General features: G+C 39.6%; 1 protein-coding gene across 3 annotated transcripts in view; it reads right to left on the bottom strand.

The window, feature by feature from the left end:
* Window positions 1–14,803, bottom strand: part of LHX5 (LIM homeobox 5) — a 54,092-nt gene extending 39,289 nt beyond the window's left edge. The window contains exons 1-3 of one of the 3 annotated variants that reach the window (XM_073630285.1): window positions 14,044–14,803; window positions 9,728–9,951; window positions 9,588–9,638 (exon numbers count right to left, since the gene is read on the bottom strand). In XM_073630285.1, the coding sequence (XP_073486386.1) occupies window positions 9,588–9,638; window positions 9,728–9,951; window positions 14,044–14,216 (448 nt within the window). In that variant the 5' untranslated portion in view covers window positions 14,217–14,803. Of the gene's footprint in view, window positions 1–9,587; window positions 9,642–9,727; window positions 9,952–14,043 lie in introns of all 3 variants that reach the window. The other 2 variants (XM_073630278.1, XM_073630292.1) reach the window with 2 other exon arrangements.
* Window positions 14,804–16,400: the final 1,597 nt, after the last annotated feature.

Below are 16,400 nucleotides of genomic sequence, written 5' to 3' on the forward strand. Positions count from 1 at the left end.
ACAAGTGTGCGCAATTTTAAAGCATGATATGTTAGGTTTCTATTTACTCAGCGTAACATCATCTTTCATAGTATACAAAAAAAACAAATCGGGCTAACTTTAGTGGTTTTTTTTTTTTTTTTATTCATGAAACAGTTTCTTTCCAAAAAAAAAAAATAAGTTTGAAAATTGCTGCGCAAATACCGTGTAACATAAAAAGTTGCAATGACAACCATTCTATTCCCTGCTGCCTGCTAAAAATATATATAATGTTTGGGGGTTCTGAGTAATTTACTAGTGAAAAAAATGTGGATTTTTACATGTAAGAGAGAAGTGTCAGAATTGGCCTGGGTGGCAAGGGGTTAATTAACATAAGTAAGTAATATACAAATTATTATATATTGATTTTAAGGTAATTTACTATATTTTCAAAAACGGCACTCAAGCAGATGGCTTAATGGACAAATTACTGAAGTTTGAAGTTATAACATCCAACCAGTAATTTCACAGTAAATAAATAATAAATTATCTTATAACATATAGCATAATAATATATGATTTAGCTTGATTATAACAACATTACTTTTTCAGCAGCAGCAGATTCTCATTTTCCCTCTGAACTGTGTGAGGAAAAACATGGGATTGTGGGTAAATCTTATACCCATAAACACATGTTTTTTTCCTTGTAGTTAGAAAGTTGGGGTGGAAGGGAGTATTTGTCTTTTAGACACATGCCCCTTTCTATGACACTGCAGTGAGAGGCGTGCTTTCACTGCAGCATTTTTATTGGACATTGAGCTCAGTGCTTCTGACAAGAAGTGAGAGGCACTGTGAGCTCATCCTCTCAGTCTGCTGTAAACAGAGTGTGCCAGCTTGTATTTAAACTGGCCACTCTGTATGTAGCTTCTGACAGGCTGCACAAGGGGCCCCATATCTCCAGAACCCTAGGTCGCACCCCTGATTGCAGTTCGCTGGTCAACAGAGATAAAAACAGAGTGACTTTTGTGTTGGGGAGGATGCTATATATAGATTAGCAGAAAGCTGAACTATTCAAAAGTCAGTTCTGAAAGTCTCTACCTATGAGGAGAGGGGGGTGTGTGCCTTTCCTCCAATCAGCTGTCCTGGCTGTAGGCCCAGACTTCACTGCAGTGCTGAACAGAAAGAGAAAATCTCCTAACATGATGTGAACTTTCTAAAGAATATATAAAGCTGAAGACAGCAGATATACATGTAAAACTTATGTAGGGAGATTTGTTTCATCTCTGTGTATCATCTGAGGCTGTTCACTTTACCGGGTATATGTGAGGGTTTACTTAGACTTTAGCCTGATCTCTTACAGTACATGCATATGTAAAAACTGAAGATACTACGTATTCCCTTTAATGAATGTTATATTTGGGATTGAATATTTTATAGTCCTCCTTAATAAATTAATGAGTCATTTTTTTATGGAGCTCCAAGGTATCATGTGTGATGGAGATTTTTACACCATCACAGCAGTAAATTGTCCCAGGAAACCATTTCAAAATATTCATTTAAAAAGTAAAATCCTGATTTGGGACACCACTAAATTTATTTCTAGATATTGCCAACTATTCCTGAATTCCTGTTCAGTGGCAGTAAGACACACTTGGTTCAGGTTTTCAGATAGGGTTTGTACCCTACTCACTGAAGCTTTCTTATTTTGTTGGTCTGTTCTTACTCATAACTACACTCACATTAGAAAACTACACAGGTTACTAAACATTTTATATATGCAAAGGATTAGTAGGAGAAAATTGGCTATGCAAGTATGTGTAATTTTCCATAACAGCTAAATAACAAAAAAGACAATTTGATGGAAAAGAAAAATACACATCTGTTCTTTCCACATTTTGAAAATGTAATGAAATGTAGACACACAAATAACTCAGAAAATGTAAACCAAAGTTTTCATGTAATAAAAGACAACAGTAATAAACAGAACTGTATAGATAGGGCAGAGCGTGATTGTTGGCTGCTGTTGGCAGCTGCTTAAATGGTCCCTTATTTATTCATTACTCAGAATAGAGAATATAATTTCATACCAGTATTAAACATAGATATTGTCATTTTAATTATCATGACACACTCCAGGTGGATGTAATACAATGTATAACTCTTTATGGAATTTTGTTTAGGGTTTTTAATCCAGTCCCTACATTTTAATTCCCCTTAAATATCATGGAATAGAGCAAAATGGTTTGTTACCTACATTGGTTTACAACATACAGCTTAACACAGGATGGCTGAAAAGAGACCAAAATGTGTTTTCCCTTACCAGTGGTATATTAAAAGAAGGGCAATTTGGATGGAAGTCTGGGCCCATAGCCAAAGCTTTCACATTCAAATAGTCCAAATAGTCCAATTATGGCTTTCACAAAACTTGAATAAGGTAGAAGTGGAGGGGGTTGGTATAGTGTAGCGAACCTTGGGACATACTATACATTTATATATCATTGCATTAGAATACAATAATGAGTAAAATAAAGATTGTGATGACTTGATTGGATAATAGGACACATGTAACGTACAAGAGCCCATGTCCTAAGAACTAAGAGTGCGGAGTCACCATCAGACCAGGGGGCATAGATAACTCCAACCCCCCCCCCCCCCCCCCCCTGCAACTTACACTAACACTGGGTCCACAACAAGCTGCAGCTGCTCTTGTTGCCTGTCAGAATGTAGAGGTAGGGAGCAGCAGTTCAGAGTGAGGAAGGCTTCCCAGCTCTGGTCACATGGCAGTCATTTCATGGAGGTATAAGAGCTGCATGGGGGAGTCTATACTTGGGGAAACTGCATTTGGGGGAGGGATGAAGCTGTACTAGTGATGGGGAAGAGCTACACTGGGGGGAGCTGTAATGTTGTGGTGGGAGGGGGGGGGGGGGTATCTGTACTGGGGGAGCTGTAATGTGTTGGTGGGGAGGCTGTAATTCCTAGGGGAGATTAGTATTGGCAGGCGCTGTACTGGTGGAGGAGATGGGGAATCTGTACTGGTGGGGGGAGAGGTCTGTAATATGGGGAACTGTACTGGTTGGGGGGCTGTTGTGTACAGGTGGGGGGATATACTGGGGAAAGTAATCCGTAATGATGATCTGTACTAGGGAAAATTTTGGCTTGGGGGGAAAGATCATTTTTCTGTTGTACTCTGTCTACTGACTTGTGCGTTACGCACTCCTGAACTCTGTGTACTCAGTAGTTTGGGTACAAGGACTGTCCCACATGTTAGGCTCATGTTTTAAGCCCCCTCCCACTGTGCAATTTTGCCACACTTCCAATCCCCTGCAGCACACAGTGCACATTGCCTACTTATTTTCCTCTAGGTGCCCAAGGCTGAACCCCCCCCCCCCCCCCCCCACAGAAAAATATTTCTGGCCTTACATAGCCTGGGATGTTCTGAAAAAAGTGATTTTCCACAAATGTGACAGCGTGGTCAGAGTAACATGTTTGCTTAACTCTGTTGCAAACATTGGTGGCGCCTTCAGCTGGCTCTAACTATCTGCCATTGAGGACAGCTTAATCTGCATTTAGAAAATAGATTACACACGAGAGGCATGACCTTGGTGTTTTGTGAACATGTACTATGATATGTGCACTTTCACACACGACAACATAAATCTTCTTATAATATGAACAGCTTGCTCACACAGAGCCTAACGATAAGTGTACTTTATAACAAAGTGTGTTTATTCTCCCTCTCCCTTTTCTTTGGCCTAACCCAATCCACCCTCTCCCTCCACAGAAGCATACTTACCTTGATATGTGGACCACAGTTCTACCCATCTTTAAGGTCTAACCATAGGATCAAGGCACGTGGTCCACTAACATCTTGAAAAGTCCCTGAGAGTTAGGAGTGGGGGAAAGTTGGGGGTTCTATTAGCACTGTGTTCCTTCAAATATCTTTTTGGAAGAATGACTGCCACTAACACCTTCCAACAGCCATAGTGAAACCTCCTTTCACAAGTTTTTTCCACAAGGAAGAGACAGTACATGGATCAAAATTCGGCCGGTTTAGCAGGGATAACCACCCTGTTTGATTTTCCTCACTCAATCAGCACTGCAGGCTATAGCTTGCAACACTGATCAGTGTATTCTAATGGCAGAGAAGGCTCCCTGCTGTCAGAATACAACAGCTTAGCAGGAAGGATTCCCTCATTCACACGCTCGATGGTTGAAAAAAAAAAAATGGACTCATCTATGGGCTGCTTAACATACCCTTTATGAAGACAGAGCTACTCTCTTGAAAGGACCAATAGCCTTTTATTGGTAAAATAAAATAAATAAATTACTAGCTGAAAAGCTCAGCTAGTAAAATAGTTATCTCAAATTGTGTCTGTTTTACATAGGCAAGACAACCATTTCATTATTACATATACAGGTTCTGATTCCTACTGATCTTCTTATTTTACTGATAAGGTGTCTGACTGGAAGCAATATGCTCTCTGCATTCTCTCATGTTGTCAAACACCCACAATGCAATCTGGTAACCAGAGACCATGTAATCTTTACCTAGAATGTAAGTAGAGTACAAAGATGTTTTTCTCAACAGAAGAAAAAGATAGTATTTTCCTCAAACATAAGTTGTTAATATGTGCCTTACAGCTTTGCTTAACATTTGATGTTTAATGATGGCTCCAGATATAAAATTGGAGCAAAAGATGTGACTGCAGGCTAGTGATCAATAAAGTGGCACATTGAGGCTGATTTACTAAAGAAGTTGAGGACTGTTCTCTTGAAGAGGGAAGATTCACTTCAACTATCCAATCATATGAAAAACACTCACGTTCACTTATTTGTGCATGATTGGAGAATTGGAAGTGATTTTTCACTCTTTGAGTGAACATTCCTTATTTTTTTTCAGAAAAATGTTAAGTAATTTTGGAGTATACATAGTGTGTACAGAACAAACGTACATAAAAGTACAAAGGTCATACTGACCGAACTTCAAAAACAGAGATGTAGCAATGGGTGGAACATAAATATCAAAAGATCATTTTGATCTCCTCCCTGAAAGAGAGTGATGAGGTGAGCAATGCGGGGGGGGTTCTTTGTATAGTAGCTGACCTTCATAGAGACCACTAAGATCTCTGGTAAGAGAATCTAGATCTGAGCGTACCTCGGGGTCTGTGGGCCAGAGGGGTGAACTTGGGATTATTCTGAGGGAGCCAATTCCACATCCAAGCAAGTCTGGGTGCCTAGATATAGTTTGAATAGTGTAGTGGGCAGGTGTGGGATTGTTTGTTTGCATGTCAGATAAGAGATGGAAACCTCTTATGGTTAGTGGAGACTGTTGTGTGACGAGGGCGATGGTGAGAGAAGTCAGCTTTTGGAGTGGTGCTGGGCGTGTGGTCAGCAATCTCTGAGTGTCAGAAGTGAGGAAGGAAGTGGGAGATAGGAGTAAAAACAAAAACACCCATAGGTAAGGGGGGCTGTTTTAGGCACTTTATAAGGTGGATGCGGGTGACGGGGGAGGTTGCAACAAAGGGAGTCCTCCAACTGAGATCGATGTGGAGTAAAATATGTGTGGGGTATTGAAGAGTACAATTAGGTGGTTAAGCTGAGGAGGTAGTCAGACGGGAGAATTCTGCAGTTGTCTGAAAGTGGGTCCAGCAGGCCCATTTTGAAGACAATTTTGCGCTGGAGTCCTGAGCTATGTAAATCAGTTCTTCTAACTCACAATTTTGTGAAGTATGGAAAGCCATTCTTTTATTTAGGGGGGTTGTGGGGAGCCCCAGTGGACTGAGATGCATTGTGCCACGGCGTTGACTATGTGCATGGGCATGACCAAGGATTTAAGGTAAATTGTATGTGATAAAGAGGAGTGATGTAAAAGAAATTGAGCCAGGGTATACTCTAAGTCGTAGATAGTCAGGTGTGAAATACAATGCACCTCAGACCAGTAGGCTTAAAGATGGGGGCACGACCACCAAATGTAAATGTGTAATAGTGCCCTACGCTCAGTGTTACATCTCCAGCAGGTTTCAGGGATTTCTGGGTGAAATGTAGTAGGGTGGGGGTTCGACACCAGCGCGCTTGAACTTTGTACCCATTTTCTTGGGTTGAGACATTAACTGACCCTTTGTGGATGGTGAGGTGTATATGTTCCCAGTCTTCTGGTGAGAGAGACAGGGAGAGATCTTTTTCCCTATGCAGCACAGGCTGTGGCCCCATTGGGGGGCAATCAGCAGGTGGAGATTAAGTGCTATTGGGGAGTCCAGGGGGTAATGGGAGTGCATTTTGTGTGAAAAGCTAAACGTTTCTGAACATTAACTCCTTTACTAAATCAGCCCAATTGTATGCAAATATATTTGCATTAACATGTATTCCAAAGTTACTGAGCCAGTGCAACAATCTTTACATTTTACAGGCTGTAAAACTGTAAATACACTATACATGTGTAAATTGATAGCACGTAAGGCAATATTCATTACAAGTTATACCTGTTTAAGACCAGCACTTTTTGGTACTAGAAAAACTTGTAAAAATGGGAAAAAGATCATTAAAAAAATACAAAGTTTGATATGCAAAGCTGTAATCCACAGCAAACAATCAGAAATCTATGTTGCTTTAACTACATTCAAGGTTGCTAGGAGTTACTGTATACCACCATTCTTGACACTAAGTTGTTAAATAAGCCTCAAACTATTTCCTTTTGAAGTGTATGCTATTTAAATAGGTTAGGTGCATGAGAGGATGCAACAAATAGTAGAATGGTGCGGAGGGGAGGTAAAGATCACTGAGAGGAGACAGCATACAACCATATCAAAGGAAAGAAGATTTCTTCATTGCTGTTACAATGCATGATTTCAATTAAAGAGATTGTAAAGGTTCTTAAAAAAAACAAAAAAAAAACCACAACACACACACGAAAAACAAATAAAAAAACACTTGCATTTACCTGCTCTGTGCTATGGTTTGGCACAGAGCAGGCCTGATCCTCCTCTAGGGTCCCCCACTAGCACTCTGCTCCTCCACTTCTCTGTGAGCCACCATAGGAAGCCACTGCCTATGGTGGTACACATGCTGGCTCAATCCCGAGCTGCACTGTGTATGCCTTGACATCCACAGTGTGGCTCGGCCCCTCTCACTCCTTTACTGGATTTGATTGACCACAGCAGGAGCCAATGGTTCTCACTGAGTCCAGTAAGGAGGGAGAGAGAGAGAGCGAGCATGAGTGCGAGAGCAAGAGAGCAGTGCCGCTGCACTTAGGCATAGTGCTGGATCAGGCTCAAATAAATATTTGGGGGGGGGGGGGGGCTGGGGGAGCTGCACATTAAAGGTTTACCTTAATGCAGAGAATGCAAGGTAAATCCAAGGTAAAAAAAAACCCTGAATCCTTTACAATCACTTTAACACATCATGCAGTAATAATCATGATTTCAGCTTTTAAATTTACATAGGGCAGGGTTCCCCAAAATTATTAAACAAAGGGCAAGTTAACTTTAAGAGTTTAGGGGGGCAGACTAGTAAGTGGAAATAGAAAATGCCACAGCATCAGTGGGAATAAACAATGCCCCATGCTGGTCAGTAGAAGTAAATTGTGCCCCGAAGTTGTTCATCAGTGGTAGTAGAAAATTACCTAGAGCCCTTGGTCAATAAGGGGGAGGGCCATTCTTGGTGTCAGTGGAAGAAATAGTACTCCATCATTAATTTCTGTGGGAGGAATAGTACCATGTCATTGGCGTTCGAGGGAGGAATAGTGCCCCATCATTAGTGTCAGTTAGAGGAATTGTACCCCCTTCTTTGGTGTCAGAGGAAGGATAAGTGCCATATTGTTAGTGTCAGTGGGAGGAATTGAGCCCCATCATTTGGATCATTTGCAGGTATAGTGCTCCATCAGTGGTGTCAATGTATATATACGATATATGGTGCCTGTTAGGAATATAGGATAGGGTGGCTGTTAGGGATATAGGAGGGGATGGCTGTTAGGGATATATAATGGTACAAATCATTAAGTGAATATAAAAAGGTGTTGGGAAATCACCCATGGTTCCAAAAACCTAGGGAACTTCCTCAGACACCAGCCCCATAACACCCACCACCACCACACACATTGAATGCCCTTAACTATTAGTTAGTGAGACTACCCTTCACTGTGATAGCCAATAGTAAGGCCACCGAGGAAGCTGGTCACTAAGTGCATATCAAAGCTCTGTGTTTTAGTGATCATGGAGTGCACCAAAGGTTATGATATGCAGGCTGATGTGCAGGCACTTGAGGGCATCTGATTTTACCACTTTTTGACCACAGGTACAATTCAACCAAGCAAAGACTTAAAAAAAAAAAAAACTATGACATCATTGCATATTCCATTACAATCAATTAGACTGTGTTTTGGTAAAGTCCTAACTAATATCTGGCTGGTTGGCATGGATTACTGCATTTTGTATGTGGCTCATTTTTACAAGCCTGTCTAAAATAAAAAACATTTATTTTCCATTAACTACCAAAGTAATCTCTTCCTTCTCTAACTGTCATTTTCCAGTACATCTTTCTTTATAGACACCAAACAAAACTTGCCCTTCCTGTTCTGGACAAAGTGCAGCGCTGTCTAAAACACACAAATACATAAAACACATGCAGAGAGATTGAAATAAGTATTACAATTATCAAACTGGCAGATTTACAATAAAATGTTACAATGAAGACTCTATATTCTGAAGCAGAGTACATATCAGTTTGTAAGGTTCAAGGTTGATCTATTGAAGTTCACTTTAGCACATGTTCACTTCAAACACCACCAAGCCAGCTTCACTGGGAATGTTTATGATTAAATTACCTTGATCTATCTATTTGTAGTCAACAGCGGCCAGAAAATACTTCTGGTACCAGATCAGCTTCATAGTGATTGTTTAGGCACAAAGTAACATTTCATTGAGTAAAGCTGGATACACACTATACAACCTTGATTGTTAGATTTCCTTTGGATTTACCTTCAACTATATAGTGCAAGGGCCTGCCTGATGGCATACTATTGAAAGTGTTTAGGTTTGACCTCATATTATATGGTTTTGGTAAATCTAAAAGGAAAAAAACGAAAAAAAGATTTTATAGTGTATGTGTCATGCACCCCCCATTCCCTTTTATGTACAGTGTGTATCCAGCTTAAGGGTGAGCTTCCCTATAGTCATCCACCCTCCATTCCCTTTTAGGTTATTATTTGCTGATGGTACTGTGTATGTTGCAGGGGACATCTGGCTGGCACAGGCTAATAAATGGCATGTGGATAGTAAGTAGTAAGGTGTATAGAGCTGATCCTAGCTGCCTAACAAAAGCAGGTGTGTCTGGCACTTGTGGGGATGTTCAGATTGTGTTCCACCCACAAGCTGGCATAGTGGAGAGAGGAAGGGGTTTATGTGTATCTCTGGGCTCTGAGATTAGCTCATATAGAAGCTGTACAGTACAAGGTGCATATAGATTTGGGGGGGGGGGGGGGGGGGGTGAACCCCAGTGAATAGGATTAGCAGTAGGTAGAGACAACATGATAAATGCTTAAATTAAAACGCAACATTTATCTTAACACATTGATCTTGTACCATAAAAACATTACTAGCAATAGAACCAAAGCATATATACATCTTGATACATACCAGGCACTGTTTGATTATCCAATTCACACTTGAGGCTTACATTCACATCATCTACTGAGTGATAAAAGGAAAATTCAAATGACGTCACGCCAACGTCAACCAAAAGGAGCAATTGACCAGCAGAAGACAAGCTTACTCACCTGAGTTGAGGCTGCCCTCCTTCAGGCTGCTGGTGCTGACATAATCCTCTTTGCAGACGAATTTGTTCTCGTCTATGATGTAGAGTTCCTCCCCGGTGGAGAGCTGCTTGTTGCAGACCATACAGGTGAAACAATTCAAGTGGAATACTTTGTTCCTGGCTTTCCTCACTAGGTCACTGGGGGAGATTCCTAGGGAGCACCCTGCACACTTTGTACCAAACCTCCTGCAAAGAATACACAACAGCTGGGGATCAGCAATGGCAATCACATGTAACATCAGTTTTATTCATTGCACATGAAAGGGTTCATAGAAAATGAAACGCTCTACAATACAGAATCAGGTGTCTGTCTGGTTCCTCTACCTGTCATGTATATATCAGGACAGAATAGATGGCATAGAGTATAGGTGCAACATGCTACTTACCACTCTCCATCACTTGAGTTGACTACCCTTTATAATACTGCCACTCGCAGTCCATTCACTGTGGTGCAGAATCATATACCCAGTCTTGTGAAAATGACCCCCCTATTCACTAAGATGTGTATATCAATATAAACCTAGTCTGAGAGAGGTTTCCCATCCACTGAGGTGCAGAACAGTACAACCCAGTTCTGTAGGAGTGCCCCCCTTTTATTTACTAAGGCGCAGAACAGCATTAACTCAGGGAGATTTACTAAAACTGGAGAAATCTGGTGCAGCTCTGCATAGCAACCAATCAGCTTCCATTTTTTTGTGTGAAAGCTTAATTGAACAAGCTGAAGTTAGAAGCCGATTGACTACCATGCACAGCTGCGCCAGATTCCAAGTGCTCCAGTTTTAGTAAATCTCCCTCATTATGAAGAGTGGTACCCATTCAGCAAGGTGCAGCACAACACAACCCCATTCTAGAGAATTGTTCCTTATTGACCAAGGTGCAGCATAACATAATATCGTCTTGTGTGATTGGTTCCCCTATGCATTAAGGTGCAGAACATCACAACCCCATCTTGAAAAGTGGCCCATATTCCTCAAGATGCACCACAAAAAAAGCCTAATCTTGGAGAGTACTTTCCCTATTCACTAAGGTGCAGAACAACCTAACTTTATCTTGGACAGTGGTGCCTCTAAGGTGAATACCAACATAACCCTGCCATAGAGAGTGGTCCCCTATTCACTAAGATGCAGCACAACATTACCCTGCCATGGAGAGTGGTCCCCTATTCACTATGACGCAGCACAACATAACCAAGTCTTGTGCGAACGGTTCCCTATTCACTAAAGTGCAAGAACAATGTAAGCCAGTCTTGGATATTAGCCCTCTATTAATTAAGGTGCAGAACATAATAACCCTAACTTGCGAGAGTAGTCTCTTTATGTCCTTATTTACTAAGGTGAAGCACAACATAGCCCGACGTGTGAAGAAATTGATCCCTAGTCCCTAAAGTGAAGGGCCACATAACCCATCTTGGAGAGTGGCCCCCATATTTAATAAAGCGCTGTGGAACCCTGTCTCACATCCACTAAGATATGGCACCGACTAACCCACGGGTGAGTGGTTCCCTATTCACTAAGGTCATGCAAACTACAACACTATTTTTATGAGAGCCCCCCCTATTTTCTAATTTGCTGCACAGCCTGACCCCCGTTTTGAGTAGTTTACCATTTACTAAGGACAGCACCATAAAACCCTGGTCTTGTGAGAGAGCTTCCCCTATTTAACTCAGAAAAGGCAACCAGAACAGCAAAAATTTACCCAGCGATACAATGTAAAATATACATTTTAAACAATGGATTTTCAGCTGCCTGAAAAATCCGAGGCAAACCAAAAATTAAACTCTAATACATTTTATGTTTTTATGTTTCCTCCTTTTAAACCTCTGATGGATCAAATGATAAAACAAAGGATTTTATGAAATACATGTATAGGATAGGTAAATAGATTTTATGAAAGCACTGATATTTTATAATAATAATGAAAAAAAATAAACTGCCTTTTTGGTATGAAATTCGTTGATAGGCGAATATATATATATATATATATATATATATATATATATATATATACATGCACATACATACACACACACAGCGCAGTGCAGTGTGCACATGTAAAATGAAAATATATCTGCACGTCGGATTTTAACAAAAAAAATAAAGTAAAAAATGAAAAATCATGTAGCATGCCGAAACTGACAAAAATATTAACAATAAACAAATAGTAACCAGAAATAGTGAACAAATAATTGAAACCAATGCATCTATCGGTTATAAAGAAATAATAGCGCATCTCACAATAATCACTTTTGGTTGGTATAGAAGAAATATATGTTTATTAACTGCATATCTTTGTACCCATTAACCTATGTAACAGAGGGGCATGTACATTGGTTGTGATGATTTAAAATAAAATGGACTAGTCCAAATATGAAAAAGCCTAAAATGTTATTTTAAAGCGCCTAATTTAGTGTTATAACCATTTTCAATACATATTTATCACCGAGCCATTTTTAAGGTGTATAAATCATAACCTTCACTCTAGACGTATTGTATATTTATTATTATTATTATTATTATATAAAATCAATATGTTTTTAAATGATTTTTATTCTATCTTTATCGTATTGTGGCCGTGGTATAGCCCGAAGTCCTGATCACTTGAGGAGAGCTGTGACTTTGATTTAGTGACTATAATACAGGTCATAAGTCATGGTTGCCTTATCCAGAAAAATAATTAGCTCACCTACACCTTATCAAAAATCATTAAATGCTCCTAAATAGTTTTCACATTAGTTGGGAGGAGACTTTCAGGAATCAGCGAATTAAAACTAAGCACCCATTTATTTCAGGAGAAAAAAAAAATCACCTTATTAACCCTTTCCTGATCTAAACCCAAAATCCTTCTTCTGATCAAAGGGTGTAAGGCGAGCCTAGCCCTTGTCCAAGGTGAAAGGTAGCGGTAAAATATACCATCTCCCAAGCATCTTTTATATTACATATCATGTACACGATGTGCCGAATTTAACACCCCAGTCCCGAAAAGAGATTTATACACCGTGTGTGAGATGGAGGCCGATTTACTAAGGTGGTTGAGAATATTCACATAAAAATTGTGGTAATATTTACTTCAAATATGCAATCATAACATTATTTTCTTATTTCATCTGCACATAACAGAATGCTAGTAAAATAGTCACTAAAAAGAATTGTGTGAAGCTTCGCAAATCCTTTAGTAAATCAGCCCAGGGGTGTCAGGACACTACTGTCACTGGCCTGGTCCCCCTCTGGCAAGATAAGCCATTCAGCATCATAAAGGACCTGGACATTCCAATGCTACCAGCCAGGACATTAGAACCACATTATTTGCATCGAATTCATATGCAAAAGTGCAGATCTGGCCGAAGGCCAGTGTGCAAAATGTATTCGGAATAAGTGTAAAAAGAAAAAAAAAAAGTAGTAAAGTAAACAAAACCATACGTACATAAAATAATAATATATTAAGGCAAAACCAACGATAGCGAATTAGGAAAAAAGAAACTGACAAACAAAAAAGTATTATATATATATATATATATATATATATATATATATATATATATATATATATATATATATATATACACACATACACACACACACATACAGCATAATGCTTTTTATTTGATGTTAATATTTGAGAGAGATATAGATAATATTTGAATATATATATATATATATATATTCATATATTCTCAAATATTATCTATATGTCTCAAATAATTACATCAAATTAAAGGCTTTATGCTGTCCACATACACACACACACACACTAGAAATATATATATATATGTACACACACACACACTAGAAAAAAAAATATTTATATATATATATATATATATATATATATATATATATATATATATATATATATATATAAAATCTCACAATCATATCAAATATTAACATCAAGTAAAAAGCATTACGTTGCCCATTATGTGATGATTTCCTGCATAGGTCTAGGTCATATTATTACATCACAGCCTCCCCTGTGATCTAATAATACATGTCATATAATAATAATAATAATAATACACAAAAATCTGTATTTTCCCACTCCAGCGCTGTTGCCCCTTTCACCTACATAATCCTTCATTTTGAGAATAGTACAAGTGTAAAGAATTGTCAGGTATATAGGAAGCAATAAACAAATAATTGAGCTGTCAGGAATACACGGTAGACCCTGGCACCCATGACCATGTTGGGTTAGCACCATATCCAAAGGCAGAGCTTGCCAGGCTGAAGTTTGCCCTTTCCCTGGCACCGAGCAATGACAATAGGGCCAATGCGAAGTTCGTACCTGAAGAAGTCAGTCTTGCAGTAGAGTTTTCCTTCCCTGGAGAAGCATTTCTCTGTGAGATTACATTTGCAGTCACAACATTGGACACATTTGACATGCCAGGCCCGGTCCAGCACATTGAGAAGAAAGCGGTCCAGGATGGGCCTTTCGCAGCCAGCGCAATGGACCATCATGATTGAGGCTGCACAGTCAGCACCTTGATGTCCCCCCCAGCAATCCACATATACCCCGGAGCCGCAGCAGCTGCAGCACTGCCCAGTGCCCCCCTCAGCAGTCTCACGATCTCCGCAGGGTAGAAGAGCTCATCTGATAAATGGGGGCTTCTCCCCAAAAAATAGCAACCTGGCTGCCCGAAATCAAAGTCAGCTCTTGATCGTCTCATCCGAGGAAATTCTTCCAATGGTCAAATCACGCAGAGTCACTATTAATAAAAAGAATAATAATAATAATAAAAAGGGATGCAGAATAAACTTCCTGTCTGGATGCACAGAAATCTCCTAAATGACACTTTCTCCAACTCCACCTCTATGCCCCATAATCAGCTTTGTGTGCCAGGCTTGGCAATTCGCGCATCCTTATTCAGATTTGGTGACGTCCCCGTGCACGTTTCCACGCTGGCAGCCAATCAGCAATCAGTAGCCATAGCTACCAGTTAATTTATATCTCGACTACATTGGCTAGGAAATGGTCCCTGGCACTGAAAAGGGGGGGAGAGCATAGCCTCTGCTTGGAGATCACACTTGCCATCAAGGAGGAATCTTTTTTTTTGTGATTGTCAACGATTCTTATATAGACTTGTGATGCTGCCAGTCCTGGGGAAGGCACAGGGATTGCTCCTACAACCTGAGGGGAGGGGAGGGGGGGGGGGGGGGCGCGCATTAAAAAGACAATGAGGGCTTGGTTTTTGCATGTAAAATGAGCATTTCAACTCATTTGTTTTAAAATACACCTTGAAAACAGAGTTGAGTTGGAAATGGGGAAATTTTTTTTTTTTTTTTTTGGGAGAATGGTAAACCTAGAAAGGAGTAGCCCTGAGCCATGTAGAGGGGACAATAGATCTATAGAAAGGGGCCACTAAGCATTTCTACTGCAGGGAGTCACCTCTGTCTAAAGTATCACCTTTGTCATGTAGAATAGGAGAATTACCAACTCATTCTGGACAACACTGGCCTCCTATGTTCCTGCAATTACAGCCATTTCTCCAAAACATTGACTTTTTTTCTACATGTTTAAATATATGTGTACATATGTATCTCTATTTATTGTGTATAAATATGAATAATACACACAATTTATTCATTTTATTTATATTATTATTATTTCTATATTATTATTATTTCTATTATATTATTATTATTAAAAAGTAAACTGTGTGTATTGGACATTTAGAACCTAACCCTTTAGAAAATAAAGTCTGGTATTTAATCGGTTTATAATTTCAGTTTAATAATACTATTCCCTAACCCACAATTTGCACTGACCTGCATATTGTCACCCATTTTATTATACAAGGTGTCTTTTCCCTATAGCTGGACCTCTAAGTGGTGTGTGCAGCCTGCAGTGTGCTCCATTTATCCAGGACACGATTAACCCCTCACTGGCCATCTTGTAAAGCAGCCTGTGTAATCAGGACTGCCATCACTTTAAGCCATTAGTCAACGAGTGATAAAAGGCTCCGATGATCACTTGTTTGCTGAGCATTTCTTATCCTATCTTCAATTCCACCAATATTTAATGCCATAGAGTTTGGGGGAGTTGTTTTTTTTTTTCTTTTTTTTTTTTTTTTTTTTCCATGGTGCTAGAAAGTGTTAAGTAATTAAATACTGAAAAGGTAAATGCTGGGAGGGCCGTTTGGGTGGAGAAACAGCTTTCTAATTGAGTTCTACATGAGAAGAGTCTATTAATTGTTTGGCTAATGCCAGGTTTATTTACATTGCTGTTTGGGATGGAGAAGGGTCCCTGCAGTGAATTCCCCTCCTACTGTCCTTTTGATTTGTAAAATCTGGATTAGTTAGGAATTCCTGGCCCCCCATCTCCTCTGGACACAGAGAGCCTTAGCAGTAACCCTTTCGTGGCTTGGTTAATCATATTAAAACGATATGCAAGTAAAGTGAGCAGCAAGGTCTTCATTTACTGCAACTTCATTTTTATTTAATGGCTTGATCGTTCCAATTGTGTCGGTTTGTCTCAGATCTGCACTTTTCCTGGGACTACAGGGCAGATGCACTTAGAAAATACACAGGCATTTTATTTTCCTAAAAAAAAACAAAAACAAAAAAAAAACATGGTGCTTCCATTTACTGGTCAGTATTTGGAAATAGGTTTATCGGGTGGGATTGTACACATTAGCACGATTT

Source organism: Aquarana catesbeiana, linkage group LG01, assembly GCF_042186555.1.
Source record: "Aquarana catesbeiana isolate 2022-GZ linkage group LG01, ASM4218655v1, whole genome shotgun sequence".
In the NCBI taxonomy this organism is placed as follows: Eukaryota; Metazoa; Chordata; class Amphibia; order Anura; family Ranidae; genus Aquarana; species Aquarana catesbeiana.